This window comes from Rousettus aegyptiacus, unplaced genomic scaffold (genome assembly GCF_014176215.1).
Source record: "Rousettus aegyptiacus isolate mRouAeg1 unplaced genomic scaffold, mRouAeg1.p scaffold_m13_p_2, whole genome shotgun sequence".
NCBI lineage: Eukaryota > Metazoa > Chordata > Mammalia > Chiroptera > Pteropodidae > Rousettus > Rousettus aegyptiacus.
In genome coordinates this window covers 143,371,342-143,396,613 of record NW_023416295.1, presented here as the reverse complement: position 1 = coordinate 143,396,613, position 25,272 = coordinate 143,371,342, and the positions used below count along the sequence as shown (strand labels likewise).

The following is a 25,272-nucleotide window of genomic DNA, read 5'->3' as shown; positions in this document are numbered from 1 at the left end:
TGAGAGCCATAGCAAAACTTTCAAAGTGCTAAAGAGTACTTTATAATCAAAGATACCCTAACTCTAATTTCACTGCTACAGTTAATTTTTCTGAGACTGTATCTGTTTTAAAAGAGATAGAAACATAAAAATAAGTGGAAAAAATACCGATACAGTCTAAACATCATGATATCAACTTTTATTTTATCATAATTTATATATATCATAGGATGTCTATAAATATATGTATAATTATTTCATATTTTAACATATCGTTATAAAACTTCCTAATGAAGATCAATGTTCTATTAAATAAAATGAATATTAGTGAAACATATGTAAGCACTTTTTGGTATTATTCATTAATAGTCTCGATATTGATGTCATTTGAAGATGACAAAGAAAAAGATTAGATCTATAATAGTTCCTTCCTTTTGGATGTAAACATTTTTCACTCACAAGACATTTATATCCACTACCTTGTGTCCTACCCAACCTATCAGTAAATTTGAGGTCAAAATAACAGCAGTGGTAACAAAGTTCCTAATATGGTATTGTCCCCCCAGTGCCTTCCTAAATCTTATTGCCTGTCATTTACATTAAAGATATTAACTGAAAATCACTTGTGGGGAACTCTTTCTAAAATAGATCATGTCTTGGCCTATGACAAGGCCATATCTATCTTTAAAAATAGAAAGCGTCCCCAGGAAAAGCCGCACGATCTCATTAACTCTGCAACCATGAAGTCAGGTTAGATGTTATAAACAATATTTTAGGAGTTCTGCTATAGAATCTTTGAGGGTACTCGATCTTACCTGTTTAAACGCCTGTAAAACTTCTGCTCTCTGGCTGAAGTGCTTGAACAGAAGCTGCAGGGCTCCTGACAGCAAAGGAGGATAGTCATGCATGATCAGATGAATAAGGACCCGTAAAAACGTCCTGCCTCCTTCATCATCAAGCTGAACTGGATTTTTCTCTTTTCTACAAAACCAAAAATAATTCTAAAATAACTTACATTTACATAAAATCTACTCGTGAGTCGTTAAAATGATGTATACATTCTCAAAGTTATATTGATTTCCCCCAAAATTCAAAAGTAAAAATGAAGACATTTCTACATTATTTTCTCCTCATGTAACTGATGAAGAAACAAAGCACAAAGAAAAGCTTTTGTCATCTATGAAAGCAAGAGTGACCAGTCGCCCCAGTTTTCCCAAGACCAAGAAGGTTCCCAGGATGCGGGACTTTCAGCATTTACACCGGGAAAAGTACCAGGCAAACCGGGAGGAATTGGTCACCTAAGGCATAGAAAAAAGACAGGACTCTGAATCAATCCAAAAGGGTTTGTTGCGAAGACAGACTAGGTTGGATGTACACCAAGAACTGGTTTTCCTTAGAGCCTTGGAGACCTCTCCACTGCAGGTGGTGAGGGGCGGGGGAAGGACGGTGCTCATGCCTCCATGACCAGAGAAGCTGTATGTTTCATGTATTGGGAGTCTGAACAAGAGCACACTGGATTAAAAGTCCATTTATTTTAAGGTGAAAGTCATACACTGATTTATTTTCTCTTCTCAGGAATAATGAAACACTTGAGTAGGAAAATACAACAAGAAAAACTAGCAAAACAGTATTGAAACAAAGCTAAACCAAATGCTCACTAGAGATAAAAGTCCTTTTTGGGTCTTTTGATTCTTCATTCTTGTTTTCTTTCTAACCAAAGAAAATGCAACAAAAAGCTTAGTGTATAAACTTGTTTAGGTTCTCATGACAAATCAATAATAAAAATGAACACTAGAAGCGCAATAATTTGTAGCTTAGGCATTCTACGTTTTCTTACTTTTCTTTAGACTGCTATTAGTTTCATTGCTAAACAAACAAACAAACAAAAACTTAAAACCAATAAATGGCAGGGGGCTCATCATCATAAAGAAGGGCAGTGATGCCAGAGGCATTTCATCTTCTTTAATCATGGATATCTACAATTGACAGAAAATATCTTTATTTCTCACATATAAAGTTAATGGCGACACTGAAAAAAGTGACATTCTTGCCTCAAATTTCTCAAATTCAGGGAAGCAATGTTTTGCAAGATGCAGCAATATTTTTACCAGGGGAGTTAAAGGGCACTCATGTGCTGTCATTATTTGAGGAAAGAAAAGCAAAGAATTCAGGGAAAAGTGCAATATGCTGATCTCCTATCTCTTGCCCTTTTTTTTTACCTGACCTAAAGAAAAGCTATGCTTTCTCTTCTACAGTAAATTGGCAGCTTCATTTCTGGCAGAAATTATGTTGGCAACAATAAAGGATCTAAAATTAAATAAATACAAGGAGGTGAACAATCACAAAGTATCAATGAAATTCTAAGTAAAATCTTAATCACAAGATGAAGATATATAAATGTTACTATACCTTCCAGCAAACATAGTTTCTGCCTGAGCTGCAATTTCATCTATATCAGGAACAATAGCTGCAAAAATAAGTGGTAAAATCTATTCTTTATCTTATCATAATTAGGAATCAAAATATGTATATTAATATGAGCATACCTAAAAATATTTTGGCTAATTTCTTTTTGCCACAAAAAGTCAAATTAAGAGTTTAAAAAGTTACAACATAGTTCGACCTTAGATATATTTTAAATTAAATTTTACATTTTTTAAATATACATTTCTATAGTCAAAGATATATTTTAAAAATAAGAAAGCACTATCTACATAGTTGCCTCATCTACGTAAGTGTGTATATATACATGCATGTACCACACACACACACACACACACACACACACACACTTATGGGTATAAACATATAATTTAAATGGCCAAAGAAAAGATGTTTTTTGGAAGAATCAAAATATACCTATAAAGAATCTCATTACTATATGGTACTTTAAAACAACATGGCCTTTTTACCTAAGTGTATGTCTCAAATTTCATCTCTTCTTCTTGTGGGACACAGTGTTTTAAAAGTTTTATGTGTACCTATCATGATTTCTCATCCATTTCCACTACTAACATTTTACAGATATCTTTCTTAAGATAAGATGTTTAAATAATAAGTAGACAATTTATTTCTCGGCTCTGAAGCATAAAAAGAAAAGACCAAGAAACAAAAAGGAAAAAAGAATTCTCCCACAAAGTTTTCTCTTACAGATATAACCAATGCAAGAGAACTGGTAAATCAGAGAACAGGTTTTCTGGGGGTGCCCTTAGACTTTCCCGCCCATATTTTACTGACAGTTAGAGATCCTGTTTCCAGAAGTCTGGCTTCTGAGAGCCAATAATTTTTATGCTACTGTCAATGTGACCGCCAGCAAAACTTTCTGGTTCTGCCATATCATTCCTGGAAATAGCCCTTTGGGGCTCCACACTTCTGGGAAGCACAAAAACAATATTGTTGCAAATGTGCCAGAAATGACTTCTTACTCAGGCAAGATTATCTCCATCTGTAGAAACATGCTTCCTTTTGGATGGTACTAATGAGTCGGATAGGGGGACATCTGGTCTAGCATCTATGAAATCACTGAATCATTTCTGTCAAATTGATTGACAGACAAAGAAGAGTAGAGTTCCTGACATCACAGTGGTTGTGGTTAGAGGAAAGTTTCATATCTGTGTACAAATCTTATTCACAGAAAAAAAAAAAAATCTGTTAACTGACTAAATCTTTAACACAACAGTTTCCTGCCTGCCATGACTAGCCTGATCTATCCAGAACACAGTAATTTAATATTTCTTAGGTTTCATAAGGTACTTTCTGTAATCACAAAATTTTTACAATAAATTTTACACTACTACACTCAGAGATAGGGTGGCATCATTCTTACACTTTTTAAATGTGAAAAAAAAATGAAATATAGTACTAGTTTATAAGCATGCAAAGTAAACCCCCCTCCCCAACACACACACACACACACACACACACACACACACACACACACAGAAAAACCAACACCCTCATTCACACCTTTGGGAAATGCTATGTCTTTATTCAAGCATTAGGCAACCGCTTCCTACAAAACACCTTTCCTCTTCATGTTGCTCTTTGATCAAGGCAAAAAAAATATACACACACACACACACACACACACACACACACACACACACACCCTTGTATTTTCAGCAGATAGCATAATGCTTAAAAGATTCAGACTCGAGTTGGAGAGACTTCAGAGGGAATCCCTGCCCCACTACTTTCATGACCTTTAGCAAGTAACTTAACCCCTTTGACCTTGGTCTTCTTATCTATAAAGTGGTACAATAATAAACAGTACCTCCAAGTCACAGAATTGTAAAGATTCCAAAAGAAACTGCATTCAAAGGACTTGACACCAAATAAGAGCAAATATCCTCCCTGCCATTCTAGACAAGTTATTCAACATTCTGTCTCAGCCCCTTCATGTGATCGGTGGAGATTATTTCCACATTTTTGTCTCATAGAATTACCGTTGTGTTTTAAAGTATAAAAGGTACTTTCAAGTTCTCAAAAAAAAAAAAAAAATACAAAGAGCAAATCGTAACTAAGGAGGTACCTGATGGGAGCAACGTGTCCGGAGAGCCGTTTGCAGACGTTTCAGCATTCTCGTTGTTCTCTCCGAATTCCTTCTTATATATGGACAGCATATATGAGATCCGATAATCTAGTCTGACACTAAGGATAAACTACGAGGAACATTAAAAACAACACGATTGGCTTCTATTAGCATGGTGTTCAGAAGTACAATTCATTACATGAAACCGAGAACAACCTAACTATCAACATTTATTGGTAAATGCTTAACGCTTCCATTGCATACATGTTCGACAGTTTCAAGACTAATAAAAATGAAGCATTTTCATTCATTGATGTCAGTAAAATCCAAAAGCAGTCTTGGAAAGAAGAAAATTTGACTCCCTATTATTCCTCTCGGAATATTCCAGGTAGACGTATCCCATGGGTCTGGACGAAGAGGTAGTGATGACATAACTTCACTGAGCACGCTGCAGAGCATCCACTGGCTCTGGGAGGAGAGCGCTGGAGCTATGATCCTCATTCACGCATAGAAGGGCCAAAATTCCAGCTACAGAAGTGTGGACACTGACTATACTACAGCAAGTGCTGGATCTAGGCTGCAAGGGCAGCCGAAGTAACAGCATCCTAATACACCATGGCTGTGCCTTCTTTGCTGGTGCTTATTTTTCCTTGGGTTTGTGTTGCTGTCCTTGTTGTTCTTCACTGATTCATTAACAGCAATGAAGTTCTCTGTTCCCTTCTGTGCCTGGCACCGTGAAGAATGCAAACACTTGAAGCCCACTGCCCTCAAGAAGCCCATGATCAAGTTGGGAAAATGAAATATAGAATTGTTAACATAATCAGGAAACTATTATGGCCTAAACCATGTGGTATAGAATACAGTGGCGAACTGAGAAGGAAGAGTATGTGCTACGGATTTCTGAGTCGAGAAGGGAAACAATAGAGAAGTGGTTTTCTACCAGGTTACCTTCCACCCAGTGTACCTGAGGAAGGCTCTGAGATAACCTTTGGTCCCAGCAAGGTGGTCAGTGCCCCCTACACTTTCACAAGTCTCATTTGGACAGTAAGCAGTTGTGACAAAAGCTTTACCTCTCACTGTGTCACTCCTGTATCACCCTCGTCCCACCCTTCTTCCTCCTGCCCCCGCTTCTCATTCAATCCCACACTTCTCTGTTCCGACAGCACACGATGGAATGCCTGCAGTTCCCTCTTGCCTTCTCACATTTGTTCAGGGTCCACTTCATATCCTGAATATTTTTCTCCTCCACATACTAACAACCAGCTTTTGAGCTATCCTCCGAGGTTGAGTTTAAATCCTTTTATTCATGAAATTTTCTTTGGTTCCCCAGTTCAAATCAATTTTTCTCCTTTTTGCTCACCCAACACATTATTTACACCTATAGGTCCAAAGATGAATCTCAATTTCACCCTCTCTCGCCCCCCATCCACTCCCTTCCTATCTCTCTGTCTCCTCTATTAGACCTTTATGCTCCTTATGGACAATAAACATGCTCCACATCAGCTCTGTTCAGTTAAGTTCAGTAAACATTTGCTAAGCTAGGCACTGGGGAAGATGATAAGGGTATGAAAAAGGTTCCAAGGACATAAGACCTGCTTTTGAAGAGCATATAATCTAGAGGAAAAAACAAACCCCGAAGAGACGCTTTTATTCACATGTAGTGAGCACTGCAACACATATTATTTGAACTGATTCTAGCTAATAAGGGGATTTTCAAAGCAAAAGACAGATCATGGAAAAAGAGGTCTGAGAAAGAGCCAGTGGATTTGGTAGCTTTGAGCAGAAGGATGGGAACAGAAGCCAGATTGCAAATGCTTAAAATTAAAGGTTTTTTTTTAGCATATGTAAAAATATACATATATATATACATATATATATATATAAAACAAATTAATAAAATGCAAACTAATGAAACACATTAACTTTTGGTTGGAGTTTAGTACTCATAGAATTGTATTTTATAAATGTAACAAAAACAAAAATTGTCGTCCTTTAATATATTTAATTGTGAAAAATCAATGGAAGGCGGAAGGAAAAGGGGAAAGGGAAGAATGAAAACAAAGGCAAATAAAGTGTTGATAGAGGGCCAGATATAAATAGAGGGAGAGAATGAGAGAGAAATAAAAAGCCTAAAAAAGGAGAGATAAGCAAAGTGATGGAGAAAAAAGAGGAAGATCCCGAGCAAGGAGGAAGAGCCAGCAGAAAACGGGACTTGCATAAGGAACGTAGCTACAAAGAAATTCTTAAAGAGACGTTCTAAGCAACACATTCAAGAGCAATATGCAGGACCAAAGACACAGACACAGTGAATCAGACCCAGATGACAAAGACACATAAAACAGAGTGAGAACAGAGGTTCAACAAGAAATACATCAAGAGCCCAAAAGAGGCCGCAAAAATGAGTCAGCCCTGAACCACCCTGCCATAGTCTCTCCATCTCATCATTTTTTAGCTGTTAGAGATTGTTTTTTAAGTGCTGCTCTTTCTATAAATGTGGGCTAAAATGATGTCACATATTTTAGAGGCTGTCCCATGAGTAGGATGATGTTAAGCTCTGGGTCCACAGGTCGAGGGATCACTACCTTTCTTGGTTTAACAACAGGAATACTAAGTGATTTTTCAAGGTCATGAACACAGTGTTGGGAAGCCTGCCAATATTTCTCAGGATTCAGCCTTTGGAATTCCTGGAGGAACTGTAAAACCTTGTATAATTATAAATCTAATTACTTAAAATAAAAATGTACAGGCCCTTCCTGGACTACTAACCCACTCTGGTAGCTCAGTCTACTTTAAATTATGATGAAAAACAGTAAACTATATCCAGAATCTTAACGCATACTTGAAAGCTTCAGGCTTCATTCTCCAAATCTGGAATAAATGCTGTACATATAATTTAAGTGTCATAAAACTACCTTTTCAAACTTTTTTTAAAGGTGCAAAGAATTCATAGCTACGGTAATGGGAAATGTACTCATTAAACCAATGGGCATGAAATAATAATTTACCTCCTTTAAATTCATAGAGCTAGGTATTAGACAAGGTTAATTAATACATATGCAATATATGTTATTCCTGGCCTCTTGGAAACAAAAACACAAAGAGAGATAGTCACTTATATAAAATACTAAAACCAATTTAAACCAAGTATAAACATTTTTGTTAATAATAAATAACATTTTAATTTCTTGCTCCAATGATAAATTCGGATACATGAAAAGTCAATCATTAGCTTTGTTAGCTCTGGAATCCTTCTTAAATGAAGGTAAAAGTAAATTAGGGCCAATACTAAACAAAATTCATGTTAAAGAGGTTTTGTCAACCTCAAAGCACTTCGCAGTTCTTAGATACCATCATTAATGTGTTTAATGAGAATGACCAAATGTAATTAATGTTAGTGTCAGTGCAAGATTTCTTACCAGGCTTATCATTAACTTGAAAGAAATAAAATTAGATTGGTAGCATTTCAGAACATTTACAGTGATTTGGAGCAAAAACTATAAGAAGTTAAACTAATAGGTAGAACTAGGTATTTGTCACTTTGCTTTCTTTATGCAACATACCTGTAAAATCTCAATAATCTTCAGTTTGGTGTCCATCACGGTCACGTCCTCATGCTCGGTGGGGCTCCCCTGCTTGCTGGGGTGGAGGCTGGGCTGAACATCAGGCACACTCACAGGGAAGATAGAGCCTCTACTGAGCACCATCTGGGTCATCATCTCTCCCACCCCATGAATGGTTCTCATGACATTGTTTCCTGGCACGAGAAACATCCTTAGGTCAACACACACAACACCTAGAGAAACAACTATAATATCCAATTAGTCACAACCAGACTGAAAACATGACAGGAAATGTATTAAGGATAGGAAAGAATAGCACCAACACTGGTCTGTCACTTTCCTTGCAAATAAAGTTACGATATTGCAGACACATTTCTAAGTGACAGATTTTAAAAATAAAATCTTACTTTCCTCAGAAAATGCTATGATGCACCAAGAGTGCATTGCTGGCAATTCTAAAGATATCCAAATCAGGTCCTTCTGGAACACAGTAAGTCCTACCAACTATCACATCAGCAGTCTCTACCATTTACAATAACGTGAAAAGAAGGTTATTCATCTCCATGATCAAAAGAGTTGTGAGGATACAAAGATTATATGAAATCATTTACATGGTGACTAGTGTCCTAATCCTACCCTCAGACTAAGGACTTTTTAGCTTTGTTTTCATACTGTTTACAAAAAGAGCTTATGAGAAGGATTGTTTCAACTTTATTTTAAGAAAAACATAGTCTCATCTGGGGAAGAAGCATGTATTAGCCAGTATGCTTCACATTCCTTCATCCAATTTGAATAGAAAATTATTATTCAAAATCCATAAAAGGCAATTATTTTCGAGGTCATTGGAAACAAATCAGTGAGAAACATAATCATTTTCAATGAGGGATCACTCCCCCTCTGCATCTTCTTCTGAGTTTGTCCTTAAAAATAAAATTGCACATGCACAGTCATTCAGTACACTCACCACAAAATGTAACTAGAGGAAAGGATCCTCCTGACACTGCTACGATTTACATTCTCCAGCCTGATTGTTGTTTCTCACTTCTAAATTCCTACACCAAGCAATGGGGATTCAAAACAACTGTCACCTTTCAGAACAGCGGTCCCTGCTTTGTGGGTGTTCACGGAGCTTTGCCTCAGGCAAAGGCCTGAGAATCTGACCAGGAATTTTTCTTTTCCTACATATCTCAGGGTGCAAACCAAGAGAAAGGGAAATGGAAATAAGATGCCATGAGATAAAACCCTCAGCTCTAAGTGAAGAACATAAACTGCAGGAATACCTGCAGGATTGAAAGGCAAACAAATAAAGAAAAGGAAAATATTCAAAAGATGACTCAAAAGAATCTCGATTGTCAGATCACAATAACCATCAAGCCACTAGTAACCACTAATATTTGTACATTGTGAAAGGTGAAATACCTTTTAAAATTCATTATCTTATCCACATATGAAATTAATACACATAAAGAAGGTGATGCTCAAATAGCACATTTTTGAGTAGGCAAAGAAGAGACCTTTTTGTCTGGAATGGCATCTTCCAGGCAGAGATTAACTTGGCTTTTCATTCTTAGCGTCTAGGACCTTTTATTACACTGCTGCTTGCATAAGCCAAGAGAGGGGGGGAGACAAGAAAAAAAATATGGAAGATAATTTCCAAGTTTGGATAAGATTGAGACAAAAGATTTGAGACAGCCCTATTTTCTATCAGAATAACCTCAAGGCAGAATGCTTTCTTGTCTGTGGTTCTCCAAGAACCATAAAAGCAGAGTATTTCCAAATACCCCCCGCTGACTGCTACATGGACCGCAAGGAAGCACATCTGGTTGTTGGCAATGGTTTTGGGTTGTCAATGTTCACCCAATACATCTCCCTGAGTCTTGATTTGAGTATGTATATATGTTCGCCTCCAAGAGATGTTTTCTCACCACTAACACAGAACAGGCTCCTTTGTTATTCTTACCTCTGATTCACACAGAAATCCTTGGCACCCACAGTGTCTGTATCATATTTAGATTTGCATGGAAAATAATTATTAAATCCAAACAATTATTAACACTGAAAGTTAGCTCAAACAATTCTTTTCCCCAAATGTAGATCCTGTCACCAAGAAATTAAAGTCTAGAGGCCAGGACCATAATAATATGTAACACATGTTGTCAATGAAATAGGAGGGTCCATTCCAGTTGTACCACATCCTCAGATGCCTGTGGCACATGGGCATCACAAAACTTTCCTAACATTTCCATGTATGGCCAACTCGGAGATCTCAAATTAAAAGATACTACATTTTCTGGAGTTGCTTGGTGGTGACGAGAAGTGCTTAAATTGTGAACTATTACGGCTTGAAAAACATAAGTCAAGCGCCACATAAATCATAGACATGCAAGGCTCCAATATTCATTTTTTGCACAGAAAAATTTCTAATTCTAAACTGTTAAGTCAGAGGTGATCAGTCCTCAACATAGAAAAAGAAGAAGCCTCACTATTTCTCTTTACAATTATAATTAGCTAATACTACAAAAAAGTTTTTAGTGAAAAGGCTACTTACTATATTGTAATATAAATCTTCCATACAAATCAAATTCTAGAAATTCAGCTTTTTAATGTCTTTTATGTTAACCTAGCAGCTGGAATTTAGATTTACCTATAAAGTATACTGAAATGGTTTCTAGAGAAAAATGGGAGTCATCTTTATTAAGTAAACATAATGATGGAAGTCCTTACAAACAAAGGCAAATGGACTTTTCAGGTCTGTCATTACATGATTATATAGATATTTTTACTACTCTAAATCCCCTCAAGAGAAAAACCCAAAAATAAGATGGGTATAGTAAATGCATTCTAGAAATGGTGACTAGGAATGGATTGAGAATATATTGCTATGGTTCTTTGATGGTTTCGACGAGCCAAGTTTCCAATTCCAGGACAACAGGAATTTACATAACACTAAAGCTGTATTGACCATAATTTAATTTTTCTCTATTGAAAAGTCACTTTACTATTGGTAATCACTACTGAATTTAACAATTGTTAACAGGTATATGAATTTATAGAAGGTATAAATTAAAAATAATTTCTAAAAAATTTAAAAATTAATAAAACATAACAATGAGATAAGGGAAATCATAGAATCTGCCTTTGTCAAGGGCATATCACATCCCGTGTACTTTGCAGAGTAGAGGATTGGGGGAACCCAGCAGAGTAAAAGGTTGGGGGAACCCATCCCACCTTACACAACCAGAAAGTGGCAGAGCCTCAGATTTAGGCCAACTGATGACAATGTACATCTTTTCCTCCCAAACCATATTGCTTCTCTAATAGACCATGACCTTATACATTTCCAAAGATTTTATACTAGAACTCAGAAAACCTACCAGACGCAGAAAGAAAACATTCTAATTAGAATTGTATATTGAAAATGTAGAATTACTATTAATCATATAATAAATCTGTTCATGTTATTCTCAAGTGACCTTATCTGACCAGTTATTATTATATAATGGGCCATACACTACATGTGGCATTTTGTTTATATTGCACAATTTAATTTTGAGAACAGCCCTTGTTCAGAAAGTACTTATTAAGTAGCCAGTGTCCATCTGGCTCTACACAAGAGACACTGGGGTGGAAGGACATAAGAGAAACAGAAGAATTTGCAATGTGGCAAGGAAAACATAAAACGTGTCCAGAAAAGAAATTAAGAACAAATACAAAGCAGATGGGACAGTATGGTATAGCATGGGCAGTATAAAAAATCATTTAGGAAATTGTTTTTGATTGGGAAGATTATCTTAGGATAAGATGAGTGAAGAGCAGCTTCACTGAAGAGATACAATTTTGACCTAAGATTTGAATGGAGTGAAGGATTTAGATGAGAGGTGTATGAACTTTCTCAAATTACTTCATCATCCAATGTTCAGAATCTTAATCCTTCTAAAATAAATTTTAATTCCTTTTGAGAATAAAATTATGTAATATGCACAAAAGTCATGGAGAATAAAAAGCACAAAATAATTATAAGGTATTTCAAAATGAAAAGTGGAGAACATGTGCATGCTTTCACTACACTTCTGAAAAACAACTCTCAATTTCAATATGTTCTATTATAGTGGTCACCACTTTACTAATGAATATGTGGTTCCATCACATAATCATAGCTCAGAACCTCTTACACTATGGACGACTGACACAAAATATTGTCTCTAAAGACCTTCGGAGGAGTGGTTTGTAAAGACTATTCATTCAATGGACAAAGCAGATAATGTGACATCTAATTTTCTTCATTCTAAATAAACATTGGATAATCCATTTACAGATTCCAACTTTCCAAGAGCTTAGAAATAGAACAATGCAATACCTATTGAAAAAATGTTACTAAAATATAGTAAAGTTATTATCCATCTTTTTCTGAATATCAAGTAGACTGCTTAAAAGAAAATTATTTCCCATCCCACACCCTAAAGAAGTGTTATTCACAGGATGAATTGAAAAAGTAATTTATACGAAACAGTGGTTGAGCTCTACATCTTATTCTGGATTTCATCACTGTCAAATACTGACAGTCATTTCAATATTCCAAACCTAAAAATTTTAACTTGCAAAACTGATCTTTAATTCTTAAGTTAGTAATCCAAGCAATAAATGAATTTACATACTAAATGAATTTTATGATTGAGATGCGATTTAAATACAGTGAAATGTACAGCTCTTTGATGAAAGGTTTTAGCAGTTTTGACAAGGAAGGGCATCCACCCATATAAACCACATGTCATTCAGATAGCAAACATTTCCATTACCCCAGAAAGCATCTTTGTGCCCCTTCTCCCAATTAATCTCTTTTGCATCCCTCCTCACCACCAACACAAATTTTGAATAATATACAGTTTCATAGATAATATTTCAATTAAATGATTATAGCCAACAGTATTAGGAACTCAATCATTGCTATTCTGTTGTTGCCTTGATCAGATAAATACTTTTGTCAGTGATGGGTAAAGTAGTATATTTCTCAAATGAAAAGATAACATAAAACAAGAAAGGATAACTAATAGAGTGAACAACTCCATCAAATCCCAAAACTACTACATTGACAAGTTGAAAACTAATGGGTTAAATATAAGGTAAAATCAAAATATAAAATTACCTGCACTTAGGTTCAAATAAAACCGACTGAGTATGTGATGGGGAAAATGTGACATAACAGAGCACAAATCAGAACTTTAGTTGTGTTCAAGTTCAATAGGAATCAATACTATGTCATCATTACCAAAAACACTCCTTTCATCTAGGCTGCATTACAAAAGTATTCAGAATAAATGAGAAAATAACCATCCTTGCCTCTATGCTGGTCAAACTAGTGATTAGTGATACTTGAGTCATAAGAGGAACTGTGGATGACTTCACAGAAAGAAGGGAACTCAGCTGATATGTCGGCCATTTTCAGAAAGAACTGACACGCAGAGGTGATGTTAGATGCCAGTGTGGCTCCAGGGAACAAAACTGAAGCTGCTTGTTGGAAGTTGGAGGGAGGCATATTTCAGATAACCTAACGAAAGAGACTTAATAATTAGAGCTGTCAGAAATAAGAAGGACCTGCCTTGTGCAGCAATAAAACCTTGGCCACTCCTGTATTAGAGATCCCAGATGACAATTTGTAATGGGTGTTATAAAGATCTGAAGTTAATGTATTGTGTAGATGATTTCTACAATCTCTTTATGTGCTAATGTTCTAAAAATCCATGTCTGGGTTCCAAAGCACACCTTATTTTTAAATCACTGGTGGGCTCTCTTGACCAGAAATTGAGAGAACTGGGAAACCTATCCCAGTATAGTAACACCTTGGGGCATCAGATTCTGAAGCTCAAATCATATTTAAATTAGAAGGAAGAATTGTAGTGGAGAGAAGGTAAAGACTACATGGTCCTCTTCAGTCATTCTCATTTTTTTGTGAGGCCATTTCTATTGATTTTGTTCTATTAATACAATTTGATAATATAAGCAGCTCTTCCTGAGTGCCAAGAACCATTCAAATCACTCCTAGGTAACTGCAGAGGTTTCGGTCACTTTATAACTTAAAAAATAAAAATAAATTCTACACTAAACTTCACCCACTGTGTGGCTGATACCTTCAGGAAACCGAAACTCAAAATACTACATGATGATGCCACTGTTTCTGACGCATCCCATGGAAACGCAAACAAACCTACAATGAGAGTCTTCTGCCTCTACTAAGGCAAATTACAAAGTATAACAAAAATAATTTTATGTATTGTAACTTTATGTGAGTACAACTTGATTGAGAGAACTATAAGGAAGTTATAGAGTCACTTTGTGACTTAATGCAGTGTGTAAATTATGCATGCATCACGCCCAGTAAGTCCTTCTGAAATTTATTAACTTACACAGATAACAAGAGAATATCTGATCCACATTACTCTGTTAAGATGGTGCATTAGAGATCACTGAAAAGGTTTAACATTAATCACTGAAATTTCTACAATAAAATTATAAGAACAAAATACCAGGAAGTATTTTAATATGAACAGGCATTTGTCACATTACCTCGAATTCAATGGAAATTTAGAAAGTCAAAGTAAAACTTCATAAGTAGTAAAAGAAAACTGATATATTTGGAATGTCAAGGTCTAGAAAATATGTTTATCATTCAAGTATATACATATTTATATAAGACACATAATTTATATGTCATCAAATGCATTTTATTCAATAGATATTTTGGAAAGCCGTGTATATGTCTGTGTGTGTGTGTCTGTGTGTGTATCTGTGTTTCTCCGTGTCTGTGTGTCTGCGTGTGTATGTGTATAATAGCATATTAGGCATAGTACAAGTCAGCTATAGAACCAGAAATAAAATCTATCTACATAATTTTTCTCTTACTCAATAAATTTAAATCTGTATTAGGTAGTAACTCCAAGAACAAAACAGACTTATAAAAATAACTACAAAAGTAACAAGAGACATAAATATATATTTGGAATATTAGAATTTCTAAATATTTTGGTTCTTCAAATGCCTGTATATTTATATAAGGCATATTATTTACATATATTCATCTAATGATAATTGAGCTATGGAAGCATATATAAGATATAGAAGTAGCTCACAGAAAGGTATCTAACATAAAATTGTTCAGTAGTGCTGGGAAAACTGCAAGAAATAAAGTTAGAGACATCTAACTCAAATTATGAAGAACCTTGGGCACCAACTTAAGGAACTGGTTTATTAGAGTCCAAGAACTGAGAGAATCTAGAGGTACAGAATGTGATTTGGAAGAATCCTTATGTTGGAATTTGGAGAAAGAGCCAAAAACAGTCAGGGGGACCAGTCAGAAATATACTTCAAAGAACAAAGAACATCCAGCTTCAAGAAATCTTCAAATAGTAAGACTTGTGACTAAAACCAGCCAAACGACCACTCCTGGAGGGGAAAGTCTTGGTTAAAAAATTTTTTTGATCAATCTGTAAAATTATTTCAAGTTAAGTCAAAAGTCTTTAGTAAATGCCTACTGTTTTATATAAAACTTTCCTGGAGAAACTTGGAAAGAGTAGAAAACAGTCCCTGCAGATAAGGAAGTCCGCTATGTAGAAAGCAGTATGACAATAGCAGAAAGAACATCAACTGTAGGGCTGTAGGGTTTTTTCAAAACAGGGAAGAAACACTAAAAGAAAAATCTGAATTCAAAATTTGGTTCGGCAAGCTACAAACTATAAGGTCTTAGGCAAAGTATTGAACCTCTCTTAGAGCCTATTTCTTGGGCAAGTGGTGACCATAATACCTAACTTGCTGGAATGGGTAAGGGTTAAAGAAAAACACATGCAAAAGATCTAGAGGTATGCTAGGTATTGAATATATCATAGATACTCTTAATATAGTAATCCTTTGCCAAATGGCTTGTCTGGAACGTGATGGAAACTCAGCATAAAGTAGACAATACTACATATTTATTTTCCATCTATTTTTACATATGTGTTTGATTTTAAAAAGGAACATGAGCTAGTGTAAATCATGTGTTTGATACCTTCTCGATATATAGGGAGAAAATTAAGCCCAGAAAGCAGGTTAAGGAAAAGTCCTCTTAGGTACTATTGACAAGTAAGAGAAAACCTGAAAGTTACACAGACATTTTTTCTAAAATTTATAAAAGTGTAAACAGGAAAAAAAAAAAGTGTAAAGGACATTACACATTAAACCAGAAAGGACTTAGGAGGTGCAATCATCAAAACACAAAGCTTGTGGGAGAACCAGACTCAGAAGATCAGAATGTCACAGAAATCTTCCTGAACATCTGAAGAAGAGGATTCCAGAAAATACTTGCTGCCTAAATCGTGTTTCTGATGCCAGTGATTCTGGGGCATGTGAACATATGTAGATTCTAGACATTTTTTTTTCACATATAGAACTTCATTATGCTTTTAAATATTTTCAAGTCATTTTTATTTGTCTCTCTAATCTCTATTTCATATGCAATCTTAATCTTGACCTACAGTTTTTCCAATCATGGTACTTTCCTGAAAGATATTTTGATGGGTGCTGTGAGGGCCCTGCCCAGATTCCTTTCCAAGAATGAAGAACTATTGCCTCAGCTGCTGCAGGTGCTACTTAGAGTGCAGCCCTCAAATGTCAGCCTTCGATGGGGACTAATGAGTCTAGACAGAGCTGCCTCAAGCAATGCCACACACTTACCCCAAGGCAGCCCATGGGGTTAAGGCTCAGCTCCATCACTCCAACAGACATCCCAGCTTCAGACCTTCCAGAGGCTTCCACCAAGACTGCATCACAACTCGATTTCTCCCTTCACTCAATCCTGTTTCTTTCACTTCCATTCCACTGGTGTTGATCCTAAGAGCCCTCCCTAATAAACTTCATTCACACTAAACTCTATCTCAGAGTCTGCTTCCTAGAGACTATAACCTTCAGGAAATAATTGTAGAGCCGCTGGGAGATTGTTGTCGCTGTTATTTAAAAATCCATGTAAGAACCTCAAGGCATTATGAGAAACTGCTCCCCTGACAGGGTACAGTAGCCCCCTCCTATCCAATTTTGGTTTCAGTTACCCACAGTCAACCACAGTCAACTGTAATCCAAAAACATTAAATGGAAAATTCCAGAAATAAACAATTCATAGGTTTAAAACTATGCACTACCCCTTTCGTCCAGAACTTCCATGCTGTAGCCATCTTGGTCATCAGAGTGACTGTCATGGTACTGCAGTACTTGTGTTCAATAACTCTTATTTAACTTAATAATGTCCCCAAAGAGCAAGAGTAGTGATGCTGGCAATTTGGGTATACCAAAGGGAAGCTGTATAGATATGCAAAAAAAAAAAAAAAATTAATAATAATAATAATAATAAAGCTTTTCACTTAATTTCCTTTAAGTGAAAAAGTATGTGTATATAGGAAAAAACATAATATATATATAGGGTTTGGTACTATCTATGGCTTCAGGCATCCACTGCCGATCTTGGAACATATCCGCAACGAATAAGGCGGAACTATACACACATACATAAAGGGACAAGAGAAAAGCTATCACTACAGATAGAACTGCACACATGAACCTTCCTCTTCTTCGTGTCTAAAGTTCCTTTACTGAAAATACATGATTTGTATAGAAAGAAAGTGTAGGCAGAAGGGTAGAGCATATGGGAAGTAGGCCAGTGTGAGGAACAAGACACAGCGGACATAAGAGAGTTCTGTCTGAAGCAAAAGGACATCGCTGAAAGCAAAGATGAGGGATACGAGGTAGAAGCAGGCCATCTAAAGGAGAATCTTGAGAGGCAAAAGGATGTTGGGAAAGATTAAGTACAGAAATCAAACTTAGCTGAAAAATTAAAAGGAGACGAAGGAACACTTACAAGAGTCCTTAAAATGAAGCTGCCTTATTCCTTAGGTACTTGCCCTTCGGTTATGGTCATTGTACTAAACCATAGTTCTGTTCTAACCCATCACCTACCTCCACATTAGTGCCTCCTCCGAGTCTCGCCTAGCATCCAGGTAAGACTTTTCTTTCTTGCTTAATTGCTATTTTTGTGATGCAATTGATATTTTAAGTAAACTAAGGCTTTTGGTTTCAAGGTATTTTAGCTGGTGTCTTTACAAAGAGCAATCACAGCTATTAATCCGGAGATATGCTTCACGGTTATTTGTTAAAAAGGAGTTTTTATTTTATTTTATTTTTTGCAATACACATTAAATAAAACACCATTCAGTGAGTGAATGAGAACTACATACTAATCTTCGAAGAATCACAGTTTTGACCTAAAAGAGACTATAAAGATCATACTTAGACTCACCTCCTAATCTTAGAAAGAAACTATTTTCTGGCAGATATTTTGCCTGCAAATATTTTCTTCCTTTCCCACCCATATAACAATATTAAAAAATGTTTCTGCTCCACCTCCCATCTCAATTTCCCTTCTCCTTTTTAACAGCAATTATGCTGCCAGAAAAAGCATTTCAAGGTGGATCATGTGAAGTCCCTGCCAAGGCGAAAAAAAAAAAAAAACAACCAACAACAACAGTTAAAGAAGCAGCTGGTTCTTTGCCAGTAAATGGAGAGTTAGCATGCTCTTACTTTTTCCCCCAAGTCTCCTGGGGCAAAGGGTGCTTCAAGACAGACAAACATCCAAAGTGCCTCTCACTACCCACCCTCCATATCTCTTCCTTACCCAGGACTGGGCCCACAGGGCTACACCCAGTGTAGCCTGAATCCTTTAAGCACAGAGGATAATTTTAGGCTGTCATGGTTACCTGTATCTTCTTCTCTAAGAGCAAAGGCACTTCAGTGCCAAACCTGAAACCTCAAAGGAAAGGAAATCTTAAAAATAAATGAAATTCTCCATTGGTTATTTTTTTTAGTGATTTCTCACTTTCAATACTATAATATACATGCCAACGAAAGGGATTATCTGGTGAGCAACTGGGAACAGGCCCACATTTCAAGGCTTAACTACGGAAACTCCCAAGAATTTGAAGTTGTAAAAAAGCAAAATGATAGAAGATTAAAAAAAAAAAAAACTATTCAGCTCTCATTTGGTCTTTTGGTAGTTTTCCGTTATATTGCCTTTTCACATATAGAGAGTTCAAGGGCAGGGAGAAAATTATGAAAAGAAATGATAGTGGTGTTCTATAGATTCTGTCTAGGCCTAAATGTTACCCAGTGGTTAAGACTTTATTGCTCCACATTGGAGGTTCAAATTTGAACCCCAGTTCCATTCAAAAACCAAACACATAAGTGGAAAGGTATTGACAGAATAACTAAATAATGAATTAGACTCAAATCATTTCTAGATTGTGTCAAATTCTGTACTCTGTTTAGATGGAGATGATACTCTCACCAAAGATAACATGTTCTACTGTTCATTGTAGGAATGTGTAAGATTCACATTTGTCCCCAACTCTTCAAATGACTCGGTAGTAAAACAAAATACATAGAAAGATTGATCCTTGGACTATAAATATATATATATCCTTCTTTATAATAAGAGAATAAAAATGTATTTTAAATGGAATATACTCTTGAAAGTATATTGAAAATACCCGGTTTATCAGCCAGTATATACATTTGCTTTTAACTTCTATACATGACAAAGAGCACGGCTTGACATAATCCTTCCACCCAAAAGATCAATTACACTGAATGGCGCCCGTGCATTTTAAATCACTGAGAGCAAATGATAGGTATTAGGCAAAGCAAACTTAACAACATAGCCTGCTGGGAGTGAATACATTTGTTTGAAAACGATATTTCTTTTCTTAAGTGAGGCATAGCCAATGAAAGGTATTAGACTGATAGTTCTGAAGATGAGAATCTTCTGTTTCACGGCAGCCCCGGCCAAGGCAGCACCACTTCCTGTGTCTCCATGGGAGCGTGCCTGCTTAATTTCCTGAATGGACCACCTCTGGGGCACAGAAATGAAAAGCTGCGTCTGAGCCTAGCAATTTCTGCTGAGCATGCCAACTAAAAGCCACTATGATGCTGAGCGGTCACAGCCTGGGAGCCAGACTCAGATCCCCAACCAGCTCTAGAATGAGGACAACTCACAGTGACATGGAGGTGGGCTGCACTGTACCCAAGGATCCAGAAGAGAAAAACTTCTATAATTGCTACTTTTCAACCAGCCATCCCCATTGCTTCAAACACTAATCACTGACATCTAAACCTACAGGGTTTCCCAGAAAAGCACATGAAGGCTGTCTGTGCACATCCTATTTAAGACCGGCACCACCGAGGCCAGCACGCAGTGGAAGTCTGGGAACTGTAAGTCTTTTCCTTCTAGACACGCCTAATCTTCCCTTGGGTTTGACCTGCCGAACTACAAAACATGTTTCTCTGACTGTCCAACCCCAACTGTGCTGGAGCTGAATCAGTAAGTCATAAGCAGATCAAGATAAAAAAAGACCTGGTTCTACTTATTGCATAAAATTTTCCTGACACAGTCTTTGGAAAGAAAACTGTAATCGTTGATTGAAGGAACGGGTTTGTCTAGCAACAATGCTTATAAAATTACTTCCTATTTTTAAAAAATTGTGCTTTGCAAATGACTTCCAATTGAAAATAAAGTTTCGTTAAAATAGAAAAATACAATCCAGGTCATTTGACTATAAAAGAGCCACGATGACAATACACTTGGTTTTGTAATGTGGCAGCATTGCTGTGGCTCCCATAAGCTGTCCCTTAAAGGAACAGTTCTTTTTTCCCCCAGGTACTTTCTGTAATCTGTGATTTTCTCTCTGGCATCGACCTCTGCCTCACCCTGTACCACAGGACTCTTTCCAAGGCCTCACACAAATCCTCTCTCCTCATTTGAAGGGTACAGGAATGTGTTCTCTCTTGCTTCTTGTGTTAAGAATTTATAGAGTCTAACATCCTGTTAGGAAGAGTCTAATAGGACTCAGCATTAATAACACACCTCCTAGTAGAGTTGTATAATAATGCTTTAAGTTCAAAGTGTCTTACATATAATAAATCATTTTTTCACTTGGTTAATTATTTAAGTTAGTAACTTTCCTATTTTGGAATACTTTTAAATGTACAGGAAGAGTTGCAAGAATAATACAAAGAATTCCTATTAACACCTTCTGCCCAGATTTATTAGATTCACAAATTCTGCCACATTTGCATCCTCCCTCACTCTTGAACTCTCTCTCTCTCTACATATATATTACATCTTTTCGGCAATATTTGAGAATTACTCTGGGACATCGTGACCTTTAACCCTTAATTCTTCAGCATGTATTTGCTAAAACCAAGTACATTCTCTTACGCAACCACAGTACTATTAAAGTTCAAGAAATCTAACTAATTCAATACTACAACCTAACATAATACATATTCGTGTGCCAATAATGGAGATATTTTTCCTGATCCAAAATCACATACTGCCACGGACAAGGACAGGAAATTAGTGGTTAGCAGATGGTAGGGAGAAGGGGGTCAAACATGTGGTGACAGAAAAAACTCCAGCTACGGGAGGTGAGCATACAATGTAAACATATATATGCCTTGCTGTTAAAATGTACAGCTGAAACTAACCAGATTTTGTTAGCCATTGTCACCATAAAAAATTAATTATTTTTTTTAAAACTGAATGTTGTATTTAGTTGTCAAGTCTCTTTTAATCTTAATGTTTCTCAGTCTTTCTTTATCTTTCATGATATTGACTTTTTAAAAAAAGTTGAAGGCAGTTTTTCTATTAAATACTCTACAATTTTTACTTCTCTGATAAATCCTTGAGATTAGATGGAGGTTATGAATTTTTGTCAGAAATATTGTTTGCATCATATCTAGAGGTTCAGGACATTGCTTTGTCCTAATTTTTTAAAATTTTAAGCTCTGTATATTGTTTACTTAACTTAAAGACAATATTAGACTGATCCTCTACATAAGTGTTAACTTTACATTTTATGAACCAAAACTCTAACTTCAATATTCTAAAATATTACGTCATTGGACTAATAAATAATTAGGTGGTACAAAGAGTAGAAAGACTAATTTCTTGCATTTTAATTCTTAGCAATGCCATTAACTTACTAACATGTCTTAGGGAAGTTAATCTCCCTGAATATGCTTTTCTATCTTGGTAGTTTAAAAGAAAATGTTTTACTAAACAATCTAAAATCCATGCATAATTCAATTACATTTGCATTACTGGCAACTTTATGAGAAAATAATATATCCCTATGAGGTACATTCTTTTCTATTTTAGATAGTGTAAATAAAGCCACATAGTCACTTTTCCAAATGCACCTCAAGACAATATTGACAAAAAGTAGCGTCTTATTTTTTTTCTTGCAAGTATACATATGCTCCAAAGAAATCTAGATTGGAATGTTTTATTATAAAAGTATTGTTCTTCCATCAAATATATGGTAGCTGAAGGAAACTGGTAAACACACAATAGAATAGACAGATGTCAAATTAAAATGTACACCTCAAAATTATATAATTGTATTAACCAATGTTACCCTAATAAACTTAATTTAAAAAAAAAAATAAAAGTATTGTCTTTACAAGTATATGTGAGTTAATGATATTAAATAAGTGTTAATGTTAGTAAAAGCAATAATGATGCCTTGAGAAGGACTTTTAGGGTTCACAGGAATAAAGAAAGCTCCCCCCAACGACTTCTCTCAGATGTATCATCTGTAGTGTAATTATAATTGTTATCAAATCATGCTTAAAAACAGACTCTATCTTCTCACAGTTTACATCATGTACCCAGTCATAGGAATGTATAAAAAAAATAATTTACCCTCTGATTTGCAGATATAAAGAGAAGTGATCTTAAAACTATGGTCCTTAAATTCAAATTAGTTTCAATACACCAAGAACTAGAATTACATATTTCTTGTGCATTAACCACTGTATAGGGGAATAAGCACATTCTTTCAGATTCCAAAAATCTAGCCAAAATCCACAAAATTAGGAAAATCCATTTCCCCCAATGAAGAGACACTGCTCTACATGACATACCAGTCTCAAAAGGAAGAAACCTCTGAGTTTTGGTTCATAGAGTACACATGTAGGTATTTCCCATCAACACAAGAAGTTTCTTAGAGAATTATAATTGGCTAATAAAAACTATCATGAATCATTTTTAATACTGGAGTAAAATTACGGTGTTTTATATTTTAATAATGAATTAAAATAGTGTGTGTCATGGTTAAACACAAGTCATACTCCATGGGAGGTAATCCACGTACAACCACTTAGAACACAGAGTACTCAATGAATATTAGCTATCTAGGAAGTGTATTGATATAAGCCAACAATTTAAATTTTTTAGTATTACTTTTCCTTTGGCTTCCAACACATCACATTCTCCTAATGTTCCTCTTTATTTACCAACTGCTCTGTCCCAGTTTCTTGTTGGCTCCTCCTCTCTCTCATGGCTCAATGTTGAAATGTCCCAAGATTAAATCTTTAGGCAGCATTTTATCCACTTCTTACCACTCCTACCACTACTACCTTAATTCATTACTATTATCCTATTTCCCAGCATCCTCATAACTAAGGTCTTCCTACCTAGCACCCTGCCCGCATAGATAGCCTCTATTCTCCACTCAGCAGCCAAAGTTATCAAATCCTATCAATCCCTCCTAAAATCCCTCCAGAGGCTGCCCATCAAACTCAAAACAAAATTCAAATTCAAGATCTGTGAGGTTTCACAATCTGGGCTTCTCCAACCTTCCCTCCTACCATTCTGCCCTTCTCTCACTTTACCTCAGCCAAAATGGTCTTCCTGCGGCTCCTCACACAGATCGAGCTTACTCTGCCTCAAAAGCTTACTCTGCCTCATGGCTGTCTTCCTTGATCCATGCAGGTCCCTGCTCAGACATCAGAGAAGCTGTTCAAGCCACTCTGGCTAAAAATAGTTGCCCCTCCCTGACTCCATCACTTGCCATAGTCTCCTACTTTATTTTTCTTCATAGCATTATCTGATGTTACAGGGTATATTCATTTATTATCTGATCATCTCCCCCAACCGAGGGGGGAGGTGCCTATTTATTTATTGTCTGTTCCCTCTGTGGCTAAGGACTTTGTTTATCCTTACTGTTTATTCCCAGTGACGAGAATAGTATCTAGCATGCACTTGTTAATAAATTCTTATTGAATAAATTAATTAATGGTTCTCAGATAGCTAGCTGAAAGAATTATTAAGATATCCAGAGGCAAATGGATTTCACAAGAAAATATGAGAATTATAAAATATTTTAAAAGAGTAAAAAGTATGTCTTAGCAGACATGGGCAGGACAGTGGAGAATACACACAAGATATGAGCAAATTTTCAGAAGAAGAAAAATACTTTCTTCAGGGAAAATCTCTGAAAGCAGACTCTAAGCCCTGAGACCAAAAGTCAAAATCAATTTCTAACCTTTTAAGATTGATTTAGTTTAAAATAAACTTGGAAATTGTAACAGCATTATAGCAGGAAACATCTTTCCTTTCCTTTTTTTCTCCATTTGCTTCCATAGTGTCCCTGTATCCCCCTCACCGCTCTCTCTGAATATATACTATATATAATAGTTTTATTCTGCTACATCTTAGAAGTTACCATTCTGGACAATTTTATCATGTAAAATTAAGGTTATCTTTTTAATCATAGAATGTTTTCTTGGTTTGTGCTTTTTAAATATCAGATCTATTCCATCGTTTTTTTCTTCAATGACTCCAATTATTTACATGATGGCTCTTCTTTGCCTTTCTTCCATTTCAACCACTTTATCTCCAACCTTTTTTGTTTCTTTACATTATTGACATTCTCCTCATTGTTTGCCTTCCTTTCTTCAACGGTGCTTATTAAACTTCCATCCAAATCTATTCTCCCTTTGACACTTTGTAATTTACTCTGTATTTCTAAAACAATTAAGTCTACCATTTTATTCTATGACTTTTCTGAGTTTAACCAACTTTAGTTTCATTTCTTCCTGTTTTTTCTAAACTTAGTTTCTGAATTTAGGACTCAAGTCATATTTTTGTATCCCAATTTTTGTTCAAAGACATTTAATTCAGCTTAGTGTTGCGATACAATTTTTCTTCTGTTTCATGATTGCTTTTTAGAGAAGAATTTCCATCAACTGAAATGTTTTTGATTCTCCGTTCTATTTTGATCCTATAGTAGTTTTATATAAATGAGGAATGATTATATGTCGTCATTTCTTGGACAAGGTCTAAAT

The 25,272-nt window shown here is 35.8% G+C and overlaps 1 protein-coding gene across 4 annotated transcripts in view; it reads right to left on the bottom strand.

Moving 5' to 3' along the window:
• ITPR2 (inositol 1,4,5-trisphosphate receptor type 2) overlaps positions 1–25,272 on the bottom strand; it is a 405,483-nt gene that overhangs the window by 238,932 nt on the left and 141,279 nt on the right. For all 4 annotated transcript variants that reach the window (XR_004955694.1, XM_016119206.2, XM_016119205.2 and 1 more), the window contains 4 exons: positions 8,071–8,264; positions 4,511–4,640; positions 2,389–2,446; positions 795–960 (listed from right to left, as the gene is read on the bottom strand). Coding sequence is in view for 3 of the 4 variants with exons in the window: in XM_016119206.2 (XP_015974692.2) it covers positions 795–960; positions 2,389–2,446; positions 4,511–4,640; positions 8,071–8,264 (548 nt within the window). In the remaining variant the exon portion in view is untranslated. The remainder of the gene's footprint in view (positions 1–794; positions 961–2,388; positions 2,447–4,510; positions 4,641–8,070; positions 8,265–25,272) is intronic.